This window comes from Enhydra lutris, unplaced genomic scaffold (genome assembly GCF_002288905.1).
Source record: "Enhydra lutris kenyoni isolate GAN:26980312 unplaced genomic scaffold, ASM228890v2 scaffoldscaffold42, whole genome shotgun sequence".
Lineage (NCBI taxonomy): Eukaryota > Metazoa > Chordata > Mammalia > Carnivora > Mustelidae > Enhydra > Enhydra lutris.
In genome coordinates this window covers 9,305,225-9,318,510 of record NW_019154126.1, presented here as the reverse complement: position 1 = coordinate 9,318,510, position 13,286 = coordinate 9,305,225, and the positions used below count along the sequence as shown (strand labels likewise).

At 39.6% G+C, this 13,286-nt stretch overlaps 1 protein-coding gene across 2 annotated transcripts in view; it reads right to left on the bottom strand.

Annotated features, from left to right (window-relative positions):
• Nucleotides 1-13,286, bottom strand: part of LOC111155529 (integrin subunit alpha 8) — a 172,199-nt gene that overhangs the window by 14,530 nt on the left and 144,383 nt on the right. For both annotated transcript variants that reach the window (XM_022515700.1, XM_022515701.1), the window contains 2 exons: nt 10,191-10,319; nt 5,501-5,614 (listed from right to left, as the gene is read on the bottom strand). In XM_022515700.1, coding sequence (XP_022371408.1) covers nt 5,501-5,614; nt 10,191-10,319 — 243 coding nt within the window. The remainder of the gene's footprint in view (nt 1-5,500; nt 5,615-10,190; nt 10,320-13,286) is intronic.

Sequence of the window (13,286 nt, the reverse complement as noted above, 5' to 3'; positions counted from 1 at the left end):
GTAACTTTCAGAAAATTATATTTTTAAAAAGGTAATACACACTCAAAACTCAGTATTTATTAACTATTTTGTTGTATTTTACTAGTACCTATGCTCTTCATAGTCTGTTGTATCTGAAAGGGGAAATACTATATAAATGGTGTGGTAGTGCCTCTCTTCCCAACTCCAGATTTGGTGATGTCATGCTGGCAGCTTGAAATCGGCCATGGTGGGAATATTTACACCATGGGAATCAGCAAATGCTACACACTGGAGCTTTCCTTCCTCCCACAGAGCAGTTTATTAAACATTCACCAGCACTTCACCATTTATAATCCAATGTTGGTTTCCTGAGGCCAATCCATCAAGTTGGACTGTATAATTTTGTTTGCATTTTTTTACAAAGTTTTTCTTTTTCCTGTGACTGAATTTTTTTCTCCCACCAATAAATCCCATTTCCTCTAGATGATAAGGACAGGCCAGAGTATGCAAAACTTTTAAATACTTCAAGTCACTGTATCTTTGGCTTTCTCCTCCTTTCTACCCTAACATTCTAAGATAAGTAATTTTATTCATTTGGAAAAATTATTTTTTGGTTATTATTCTTTGGATGTTCTCTTGTCTCCTGGCTTTTCCATTTTTAACTGAAAGTTGAAGTGTTTTTTATTTTTTTATTTTTTATTTATTTATTTTTTAAAAATTTTACTTTTAAAAGATTTTATTTATTTATTTGACAGACAGAGATCACAAGTAGGCAGAGAGGTAGGCATAGAGAAAGGAGGAAGCAGGCTCCTCGCTGAGCACAGAGCCCGATGTGGGGCTCGATCCCAGGACCCTGGGATCACGACCAGAGTCGAAGGCAAAAGGCTTTAACCCACAGAGCCATCCAGGCACCCCTGAAATGTTTTTTAAAACGTGGAAAAACTTTGCTCATAATATCTGGCATGTATTTGGTGATTTAAACCAATTTTCTCTACCATCCTGGCTGGTAGGCACAGAAGGAACATGACCAAATTCTGGTCATGTGATTCTGCATCACAATTATATACTCACATGTATGTCCATGCTCCCCAAACTCCAATGAACAAGTTTTCACTAGTCTCCAGGTTCAATTAAAAAAATTGATAGAAAATAATTGTCTTGCTCTCGAGGTTGTATCTTTGAGAAACAAATCAGCAGAGACCTCCGTCTCTGTCTCAACTCTAGATGGGAAGTTTTGTCCTGCCTGATTCTGCATTTATGAATATGAAAGTTTCTTAATGAGTAAAATGTGGAATTTTAACTCTAGAATGTAGAACATGGAGAAACATGTTTCTCTGAGGGGATTTCTATTCACCTCCTTCCTTTACCCCCTCTGCTCTTGGCCACAGTTTGATTTTTCCTTATGTTTTACTTTATCACCAATCCTTAGTATCCTTTCCAGTGGTTCACAACCTCTTGGGTTTTGCTGAGCTTCAGAAACAGCTGGGATCAGGGTCAGGGATTCTGATTCAGAAAGATGAGGAAGAAACTATATTTGTCCTACATTGTTTGCAATTTTGATCTTCTTGTTTAACTTATTATTTGTCTCTACTACTTTTCTCCTAACAAGGTTATATAGAAATGGAGGGTATAAACCATGGAATATAGTGTTTATATCTTCCACAGCACCTTGAACAGCATCAACCCTGGCCGACTAATCATGTAAATGGACAGTGAATGAACCTTCCCACCCCACATAACATCCGTTTGATAGCACCTTATAGAAGGTTTAGTTCTTTCAGTGGTTGAATTGGACTCCCTCCGCTATCAACTATATTAGAAAGTTCCAGAAGTTGTAAGAGAGGTAGTGACATAAAATGGCAGCTGTGGTTCATGAATATGGGCTGTTGACCTGCCCCTCCACTATTTGATTCAGTGATGCAAACTGACACAGTCTGGTGCCTGAACAAATTAAGGTGTTAGGCAAAGAGCCTGCAAACAATACATCTCATAGATGGAACTACTCTTTATTTTAAATTATTCTCTAAAACCAAGGTTTCTTTCATCCTCTTCAGTAGGAAAATGCATTTATTTTTTTCATTTTCTAGATGCTCTGGTGCTCCAAAGAACGGGGAATGTAAGCAGTTAGGCTACGATCAGCTGGGGCGGCCCCAAAGATACGCTAGTCTTGTGACTGCAGGTCAAAGGCATGGCACAGGTAAGTATTTAATTCATGAACAACAGTTATGAGCACAGTAATATTGATTCCACTTTCAAAGTTGAATGCTTTCAGCCAGGGTCTTCACATAACAACTGCATTTTTCTTAGGTTTAAAAGAAATCTCCTCTTCCATATAGCAATCTACTCATGTAATAGCAATCACTGCCATACTACAGGCAATTTAGGTTTGAGAAAGCAGCTGGCGTTAATATCCCTTGACAATATCTTGGACCTTCGGCCAGCCCCAGCTAGCTATCAATCCTCAGAAAATGACCTGCTCCTCTGTCACTGCTGCATCATTTCGACCATGGTTTGCAGCTCACTAGCTGCTTCTATTCTGCACTTCTGCATAATGATTTGCTTATGATCTTGATACTAATAAAAATCCTTTAGCTGGTAACAAGTGGAGAGTGAGGCTTTTGAATTGGTTAAATACATGGTGTGGCTGGTAACATCTTGAGCCCTTCCACTCCGACCTTCCCACTGCTTAATTCCTTCTCAAGAATTCTTTTTGACCACATAGCCCATGTTTAAGTACTCAACATTTGCCAGAAACAAAGCCTTGTATGATGACAAAACCCAAGCAATTACTGGTAAAATCTTACACTGTGAAGGATTGTTTCCAGCAACAATCACAGGACAGGGTATCATTTAGGACTAATCTAAACAAAATCTGTTTCTGACCAGTTTGCATGTTCACCAAGTGGAGAGAAACAAACATAATGCAGCAAATCATGTCATGCAAGAATTGTAAACTTTCTAGTTTGGATTAGGAAGGCAGAAAATGTTTACCTCCTTCTGGATTGCATGACAAAACCATTAAAGACCTCCAGTATGTAGTATATTCTTAGAGCAGGAGAGTCAGAGAGGGAGTGAGGGAAAGAGATTGCAGTAAGGAAGGCACTCTTCTTTGGCATTCAGATTCCAAGACTGGAATAAGCAGAAACTGGGCATGTGGAAATGTGGGCTATGGCTGTGCATAAATGCTGGTGACTTGAGCCATTCTTTCTCATCTTGGTTTTGGCTCAGGTCATGATCTCAGGGATCTGGGGTCATTGAACCCCACGTCAGGCTCTGTGCTCAGCAGGGAGTCTGCTGGAGATTCTCTTTCTCCTTCTGCCCCTCTCCCTGCTCTCTCTCTAAGAAGTTAATCATCTTTAAAGAAAATAATCACGTTTCCCTTGACTGTGGGGTCATAATGATTTTAGTTCTTCACCAAAAAGTTATTCTCCCTTATTTCAGTAGGATGTGACGCCTAAAGTAATAGAAGGAATGTATGGTTATCATTGAAGTCTGTATGGGCTTGGGAATTCAGTGAGACTGCTCTCCTCAACTCCTCAACTCTGAGATAGGAAGTAACAACCCAAAAGCAGAGTAACCATGAGCAAATTGATGGAAAGGAAGTGTTACTTGAATAGGTGCCTGGTGCATAGTTGGTACTCCATGGTATTTGTTTAGCGAATGAATAAATAGTGGTTTAACTAAAAAAAAAAAAAAAAACCCAAATCAAATAAATTGTGTACTGCACTTATCTCTGGTACAGGCATTTAAAACTGGGGGTTATTTTGCCTCCCAGGGGACATTGTCGATGTCTGGAGACAGTTTTGATAGTCCCTGCTGGGGTGTGGGTTGCATCTAGTGGGTGGGGGGGCCAGGGATACTGCTAAACATCCTATAAAGCACTTCCTATAAAGCATTTTATAATCCTATAATGATAGGTCCCCCACAATAAAGAATGATCTGATTTGAAATAGTATGCTGAGATTAAGAAACCCCACTTTTGGTTAAAGAAAAAAAAGCTTCACAACTACCATTTCAAAAATACCTTTAACTTTCTCTCTATTTATTTTAGAAACAAAACTAAGATTTGTGAGACTACAGAAGTATTTTGAATCCCAGAAAACATGAAAACCCAGAGCTATTAAATTCTGTATTTATTAATTAGACTCAAAAGCATTTTACCATTTGATTTTCTACAGTGCAGTGAGCCAGATGAATTTTTTAGTAGTTAAAATATGAGCAAGAATGCATAGATTTGGTAGGGTTTTTAATTTAGCTTATTGTCCCCTCTCTAAATCCTTTCTAAACAACAAGATCACAACATAATAATATCACTTAAATAAATAGCTCTTCCCAAATGGAAAAATTAATTTGTTTAGTATAAAAAATCTTAAAACTTTAAAATGCACACAGTCCACAGAATTATCTGTGGCAGCATGAGATGCCACAGTACAGATACCCTGAAGCAGCCAAGCATTTACTTATCACACTTATGTGGAATGTCACTGAGATGTGTCCTGGCTGGAGCCCAGGCTGTGGAACATCCCTTTTTCCTTCTTCATTGATTTCTATTTTGACCCTTTTGGGCATACAGCTTTCACTATGCACTTGTACTCACCATCATTCTGCTAATATTTACTAAAGAACTACTATGTACTGGGCGCTGGGTAGACAGTGGTGAGCTAAATAGATTTATTTGAAGCTAAGTTGGTGTCTAAAGGTCTCAGGGACTCAGGATATTTACATTGTCTTCACCTAAAAGATGAAGGATTACTACTCAGCCATAAAGAAGAAGGAAGTCCTGCCTTTTGTGACAACACAGATGGATGAGAAGGGCATTACAGTAAGTAAAATAAGTCAGAAAAAGACAAATACTGTATGACATCACTTAACATGTGGAATCTAAAGAAACAGAACTCAGGAATAGAGTAGATCAGGTTATTGGTTGCCAGAGGCTGGTGGGGGGGGGATTGGGGAGATGCTGGTCAAAGGGTACAAACTTCCATATACAAGATGAGTGAGTTCTGGGTATCTAATATATAATTAAAAATACCATATTGGATTCTTGAGAGCTGTTAAGAGAGTAGATCTTTAAAGTTATCACCTTCCCTCCACACACTCACACACACACACACACACCCACAGGTAATTACATGAGGCAATGGAGGTGTGAACTGACTTCAGTGCAGTCACCATTCCAAAACATATCCATGTGTCCAATCATCATGCTATAGCCTTAAACTTCCATATGTTATATGTCAACAATGTCTCAATAAAGCTGGAAAGAAAATGTCTTCACCTGATGGGAAAGATGACCAGCTAATCTTGGCTGAATGTCTCCATAGACGTGTCTTAACAATTTTAAAAATTAAAAACATTAAAATATGTTTAAAAAATTAATAAAAATGTTAAGTTAAAAATTAAAATTAAATCTAAAATTTTTAAATGAAAAAATTCAGAATGTTTTAAATTTAAAAATTAAAACATTTAAAAATCCCTTTTTGGAAAACTTCCTGCCAAGCTTTTAAGGAGAGGTTCCCTTGCAAGTATGTGTTATTACCTGGAGGAAGGTCTTGGCCCATAACCGTGATCTGACTTTTAGGACGGCGCTTTCTCCTCCTTCTAGCCTCCCCACTGCACAGGAGATCCGTAAGCACTCGATATTTGTACAGTTCTGCAACAAAGCAAAACAAAATAAAACCAAACAACAGCAGTGGTGGCTAATCAGTGTCTTTAAATTGTAGTGGAAAATCAACATTCATTTTATCGGCACTGCATTTTTCTCAGAAGTCAGCACCTCATTCATAAATCATTCATTTAAATGACAAACAATTACACAGAAACAACCAAGAGAAAACACAGTTTGGTAGTCATGATGGATCAGTTTTACTGGTGGTGTAGAGATAAAAGGGAACGTGTAATACGATACAAGATTTAAGCTTCTTTTCTTTCCTAAGGACTTGAAACAACCCTCCTACAACAGTGATTAGATTGTTCTGTTTCAATTTCATTACTCAGAACGTGGGGAGACATTTCTTATAGACACTTACATTACACTTACATTTCTTATAGACTTGCTGGACTAAGCAAGTCCTGAAAAGGCTTCAGAGGAAGCTCCCTGTATCTATATTATCTCAAAGGCCCAGTGTTCTCAACCCATTTGTTCTAAAACATTCTTCTCTCTCAATTACTTCTTGGTGATAAAGCAGAATCTTCTTCAAGTTCCATCCATTAAGCTGTTTTTAACCTAGTTCCTAGTTCTGCCAACTTACAGTGGGTAACTTATACTCTATGAAATGCATGTTCCAGGGATGTATTTGTTATGATGACATTCTACCTGTCAAATCGTATTTTCTGATTAGATCCAGTATTTGGATCCAAATTATTTCAATTTATTTATTTCAGTGGACACTTCTCATCCATTTTCTGTGTACCTAGGTACAGGATGGTACTTCTTGAATTGTACTCTGTCACTGATTTGAATTTCTCGAGTGGGCTATGCTTTATTTATTTCTCACATCTCCAGCACTGGGCTCTGGCCTATCAATGCTCAATAAATGTTAGTTTATTGAATAGTATGAGGAGGATTTAATGGAGGCATTTCACTTTAATGAAATTGCTAAACCACAGAGTAACTTGAGGGACATATTGCCATGAAAATCTTTTCCAAGAACCTCCAAGTTCTCTAAAAGCAAAGCACTCAGGAAGGCATATCTGATAAATTCCAAGGAGGTCAGACTTTGACATACTGCTTCCAAATTCAGGTGGCAGGGCTGTTCTTGTTCTACTAGGGTTGGGGCACTGAGGTGTTTGGGGTTTTGTGCCTCCAGCAGGAGCAAGAATCCTGGAAGCACTGCAGTCCGTGTCCCCTGTGAGGACCCTCATGTTTACCTACATGTCATTACTGACATGCTGTGTATCTCCATGCCCACCCTCTGCAGGCAAAGGAGGCAAGTGAGAAGGAGGTGATTCTTAGAAGCCCCCTGGAGCGTTGGTCCTGGTGAGCTGGCTCTGTTGGAGGATTCTGGGGAAAAATGAATCTTGAAGGGTGAGAAAGAGTGACCTAGCAGTCTAGGCAGACAGGGACAAGACCAGTGCATGTTCAGAAAAGCGGAGAAAAGGGTACTCGGGGCCAGGGTGGACAGATGGAAATGAGAGAGGAATGAGAGAAAGTCTAGGTGGTAAAGTATGTTCCTATTGGAGTCAAGGAGTTTAGATTCTATTCAGAAGGTCCCGTTTAAGCAAGGGCTATGATGCGGTTTGGATTTTACAGGCAGGTGTTATGGGAGGCAATAATAGGGAGAGGAGAGTGGGAAGCAAGGAGGGTGACAAGGACTTGTTACAAGAGTTCAAGGGAGAGGGGAGGAGGCCTTGAACTAGGTATGGGAACAGGGTAGGGGAAGATGAAGTTTGGGGAAGTTCAGGAAGTAGAATGGGAGTTGGTGACAAATTGGAAATTGGGATGAAGGAGAGGGAGGACTGGAGGGAGCCCTTTTGGCTTGGGGAACTGAGTGGATGGGCACTGACATTACTGAGATCGGGAATTCTAGAGGAAAAGCACATTCTGGGGGTCATGGAGACAGAGTTCTGGACATGTTGGGGCTCGGGTGGCTATGAGGCATCCAGATGAACATAGACGCTGAGCCCCTCAAGTCTAGAGTGCAGTAGGGATGGCTAAGATGGCAGGAGGCCTGTAGGCATGGCTGTAGTTCATGACCATGCAGAAAACATTTCCCTGAAGGAGCTAAGTCGGTGGGAGAGAGGAGAGACCCGAGGTTGGTATCCTGAGGTACAGGGATATCTGAGGCTCGGCAGAGTAGAAGCCCACAAACAATTCTAAGACGGCACAGGCCAGCAGACTGGAAGAGAACCAGGGGAGAGTGTTTTGTGGGAGGCCAAGGGACAGGACAGTTTCAGGAAGCGGTTAATAGTATCATAGGCTGAAGAAGGTTTGAAAGATAAGGTTTCTGTAAGCTGAGGAGGGAAGGGACAAGAAGAAAGCCTGGCAAGAGGAGATGGTATGGTCATTGTAAGAGCAGCAGGGGCCTGAGATGAGAAAGACAAGGACGTCCTTGGGTGGAGGAGAAATGTATTTCAGTGCGGCAGATACGAATTTTTCTTATGCAAATTGGAAATTATGATCCCAGCACAGGATGTTGGCACTTTGCACTTTCAAATTCCTAATCAGAAATGGGATTCAGTAAGTTGTTTTTAACTAAACAAAAACCGTAGGAGGTCTTATTGAACTTTTGATTTTAGAGTAAACTTTGTATAATCACTTTCTATCCAGAACTGTTTTGACTTGAGGACATAGGGAGGCATATGATTTGCAATTTTTGAACCAATAAAAGACAAAAGAGAATAAAGCACGAATTAACAAAGTCAGAAATGGAAATCCAGAATTGCTTTGCTCTCATCTGCAAGTAATAAGTTTCTATGATACTCAGGAATTAAAAATAATTTTGCATTAAAAATCTTTAATGAGAAAGAATGGGATGGAAAAAAATCTGACCCTACAACTGAAGTGCATATAATTTTCTTTCTTTTTTTTTTTTTTTTTAAGATTTTATTTATTTATTTGACAGAGATCACAAGTAGACAGAGAGGCAGGCGGGGGGATGGTGGGCAGGCAGGAAGCAGGCTCCCTGCTGAGCAGAGAGCCTGATGCAGGGCTCCATCCCAGGACCATGGGATCATGACCTGAGCTGAAGGCAGAGGCTTTAACCCACTGAGCCACTCAGGTGCCCCAGAAGTACATATAATTTTCAAAAGAATTTTAGCTACTGATCATCTCTCCTGCCTCAGTGTACTCATGAGACTTAGACTAAAGCGGAAATCGAAAAACATAAGTAAACCCTGATTTTCTAAATTGTTGGTTCCTATAGGTTTGCACACTGGTTCTCCAGAGGGCTTTCACATTGATACTGCATATTAGAATTCTATAGATGCCTATCATTGTTTTCTTTTTTCAAAATTTATTAAATTTTTTTGTTGAAGTATAATTGACACATAACATTACATTAGTTTCAGTTGTATGACATAATGATTTGGTATTTGTATATATTGTGAGATGATTGCTATAGTAAGTCTAGTTACTATCCAACACCACAAAGTTATAGTTTTTTTTTATGATCTTGAAGAGCTTTTAAGATCTGCTTTCTTAACACCCATTGAATACACAATATAGGATTGTTAAGTGTAGTACCATTCTGTAGGCCACATCCCCAGGACTTAAATCATTGTTTTCCATTCTATTGTTTCTCTTGGAAACTTTCTTTAAATAATAATATGTGGGATTTTATTAATTTATCCTAAACTGAATAAATTATCCTAAATTAATTCATCCTAAACTAAGAGTACTCTTAGGTTTTGAAAAACATTACCATGCCATAAAAATTTATAGGGACTTGAACCAAAATTTGCCCCCTGCCATAGCTTTTTGCCAGGTAACTTTAGGTACTTCTATTATAATAAACATTCCTCTCTTGATGTAAGTTTAATTGAATAAGTTAGACTTGCTCAATGTACGTTTCTGTCCATTTCCTTGTTTGAAACTTCTTAAGAATGTTAGAACATATTCAAGACACATTAAAATAAAACATTTTAGCCTCTTTCTTTCTTTCTTTCTTTTTAAATTTTAGCCTCTTTTAAGTGTGGAGTTTGGTGGTATTAACATTCACCTTGGGATGAGTAAGAGAATCAAACTGAAAATACTGACTCTTAAGTACTCTCCACAGTTTTGCAAAGGGTTGACTAAGCTCAGGATAGATCTACCACAGTTGCCTGTGCTAAGACTATGCAGAGTTTGGGCCCAGGAAATCAGAAGACCCCATTCTCATCTTTTCTGAATCAGCGGAGGACTTTGAGATGCAAGGACACGTGGGACCACCTCCTGGCCCAGCTCCTTCCATACTCTCAGTGCTCAGTGTTTGGGAATGGGCTCACAGCAGGAGCTCTGTGTTCTGCAAATGCATTGCATGCCATGTTTTAGGTTTTTAGCATTATTTTTCTAATGTGGCCTGTGTGGCAGATTTAGAAGAGTGAAAACACTATAATGCAAATACACCTTTGTCCACAGGGAAGAGTCCCTTGCTTTCAGGGCTCACATCTCCTATTGTCAAAACATGGCAGGCAGATCTGAGCATTGAATGAGATGGAGAAACAATAGTTGAAGTTCAAGTCTTCTGTGTTTGGGATTTCTGTCCAATCCAGTCTTTCCTCTCTGATTTGCACACTCTGGGATAACTCACCAGGATTTTTGCAGGGCTCTGTCTGTGGGGCTCTGGCATCCGCACATCTCTCTTTCTGACAAGATGAGGGATGGTTGAATTTCGCAGAAAGGCGCTCAGCTCGGGGGTGTCCTCTGGGGAGGCAGCGGGCTGCAAAGAGAAAGCAAGAGATAGCTTGTCACCCTTTCATTAGCCTTGAACTCCAGGCATTTTTTTTCCCCTCAGAGGACTAGGAGTCACAAGAGAAGCTGGACCATCCTGATTTACCAGAAGTGTGTTCAACCACAAAATGAAATAGATGGGCAAGGAATAAGCCTTCCCATTCTCTAATCATAGGAGCTCCTGAAGGATGGGGAATGCATTCCTGGAAAGTTTATCTTGTAAGCATGAGATTTTAAGCGGAAGTGATTCCCTCAGAAGGAAGTGACTTTTCAAGCATGAGTCGTTATTTTCCTGTTACTTTTCTCTCATCATATATCAGTGCTGGTGAAACGCAGGAACATTCTGTGTGGTGGGACAGATCCTCAGGTGGCAGGAAAGTGAGGTGCTGGCCATAGGGAAAGAGACGTAGTCAAGGACCCGACATCAGCATGTCTGAGCCCCACACTCCTGAAATTCTAAGAAATGCTCCCTCAGGAGTGGATCGTGTTCTAATAAAAATGAGTTTTCCGAAGCATGCCACGTGAACATTATGCTGTAAGGGAGCTTGTTTAGAGCCTGGAGTTTGTTTTGTGAGTGTTCTAGAACTTATGATTTTATCTCAGGCTCCATGCTTGGTACATCTGAGAGCTGAATAAATATTTTGAAAGTGCCAATAAATCACATATAATATTTCATTAAAATTCTTCATTTAAGACTGACTGAATATAGAATCTTTATTTCCTGTCCCTGTCCCAAGTCCCCCCCACACACGTTCTTTTAAATGGTTTCTCTTTGTAGCCCCAGGAGCAGTGACGGTATGCTCATTTCTGTGGGGTGAGGAAAGATATCCCTATATTGTAGATGCAGAAGGCACCACAAAAATGAAATGATTGTGCTCAGCATGTCCTAAGACCCTAGAAAAATCTACCAGATAAACAGAAAGATAGAGCCCAGACTCCTTAGCATGCTGTGCACAGCCCCCTGTGTACTGGCCTCAGCCTGCTGCTCCAGCCTCATTTCTAACCAAGAGCCCTCCGCACCCTGCTCTGCAATGTGCAGAATGACTTTCCACTCCTGAGGTGCAGCAGAATGATTCCCGAGCCCCCGTGAGACGTTCCACGTGATAGCTCGATTCCCCCATCAGCATCCACCAAGCTGTGTGGTACCTGCCTGAGGACCAACCTGAGTTGCCCAGTGAGAACATGGAAAATGATAAGCATAAAGTCACATATGATGTCCAAGGTAATCTCAGGAAACAGGGAGAGGAAGAAGATCCAGTGAGGAAACGTGAGATGGGAGAAAGTCTAGGAGACTTTCCTTTGTAAAGAGACAGTCCAGGAGAGCAGGAAAGTGGGAATCTAGGGAAGTCTAAAGAGAAGAAAGTTGTAAAAATACAGGAGTGACAAAAAATGTCAAATCCTGCAGAGGAGTAAAGCATTAGGACTAAAGTAGTCATTTAGTAGTCATACTAAAAGTAGTCATTTTGTCATGTAAGAAATTATGGACATAGGATCCAGCAGTTCTACTCTGGGTATTCATTGGAAGAAAACAAAAACACTAGCTTGAAAAGATATATGCATCTCCACTTCGCTGTAATATTATTTACAGTAGCCAAGATATGGAAGCAGCTGAGGTGTCCACTGAAGGATGAATAGATGTGGTGAATACACGCATGCATGCACACCCCCCCCAAATATTATTCAAACACAAAAAAGAAGGAAATCAATGACCTTGTGGGCATTATGTTAAGTGAACTAAGACAAAGACAAATTCCACATGCAATCTGAAAAAACAAGGCCACCCAAACCCCAAACCAAAATAAAACCCTTAACTCATCGATAAAGAGAACAGATTGGTGATTGGGAGTGTGGGGGATGGGGCTGGGGAGTGGGTGAAATGAGTGAAAGTGGTAAAAAAAATTATAAACTTCCAGTTATAAAATAAATAAGTCCTAGGGATGGAAATAAAATACAGCATAGTAACTATAATTAATAATACCATGTTGTATATTTGGAAGTTGCTAAGAGAATAGATTTTAAAAGTTCTCGTCGCCAGGAAAAAAAAATTGTAATCTGTGTGGTGATGGATATGAACTAGAGTTACTATGGTGGTCATTTCACAATATATACAAACACCCAATCATGTTGTATACCTGAAACTAATATGTGATATGTCAATTATATCTCAATGTAAAAAAAGAAAAAAGAATGTATAGATGCCCTTTGCTGAGCAGGGGATGGGTATGGGTAGAAATTGATCTGCAGAATCTAAAGGGTGAAGGCATTCAGACAAATGGATAATTATTTGAAAAAGTATAAAATTAAATCTTTATCTTATTCTCATATTGAAGAAATTCCCCATGGCTCAGAGATGAGATGCTACCACATCCTCCAAATAAGAAAACACCAAAAGAAAGCAAAATAAAACATGGACATTCTTAGTTGCTATTTATAATGGAAACAGGATAGTAATGTAAAATTTTGTGGTCATACATAGATTACTTGTTAAATAAATTATGACATTTATGCAAGAGACCACTGGACACTTTTTTTTAAAAAAGATTTTATTTATTTATTTGACAGAGAGAGATCACAAGTAGACAGAGAGGCAGGCAGAGAGAGAGAGAGAGAGAGGGAAGCAGGCTCCCCGCTGAGTAGAGAGCCCGATGCGGGACTCGATCCCAGGACCCTGAGATCATGACCTGAGCCAAAGGCAGCGGCTTAACCCACTGAGCCACCCAGGCAGCCCAACCACTGGACACTTTTTAAAAATGATGTAGAGCTATGTAGTAATTTAGAAAAAAATGCAAGATCTTAGGGGAAGAGGCAGATTATAAAATAGCATATATAATAAGATTGCATTTTTTAATAAAAATGGATCTATATTTACCTTATATATCTAGCAGTAGGAAAAAAATCTGGAAGAGTTGTCATGTAAACATTACCAGTTGTAGAGATTTGATAATATTAAGAAGTT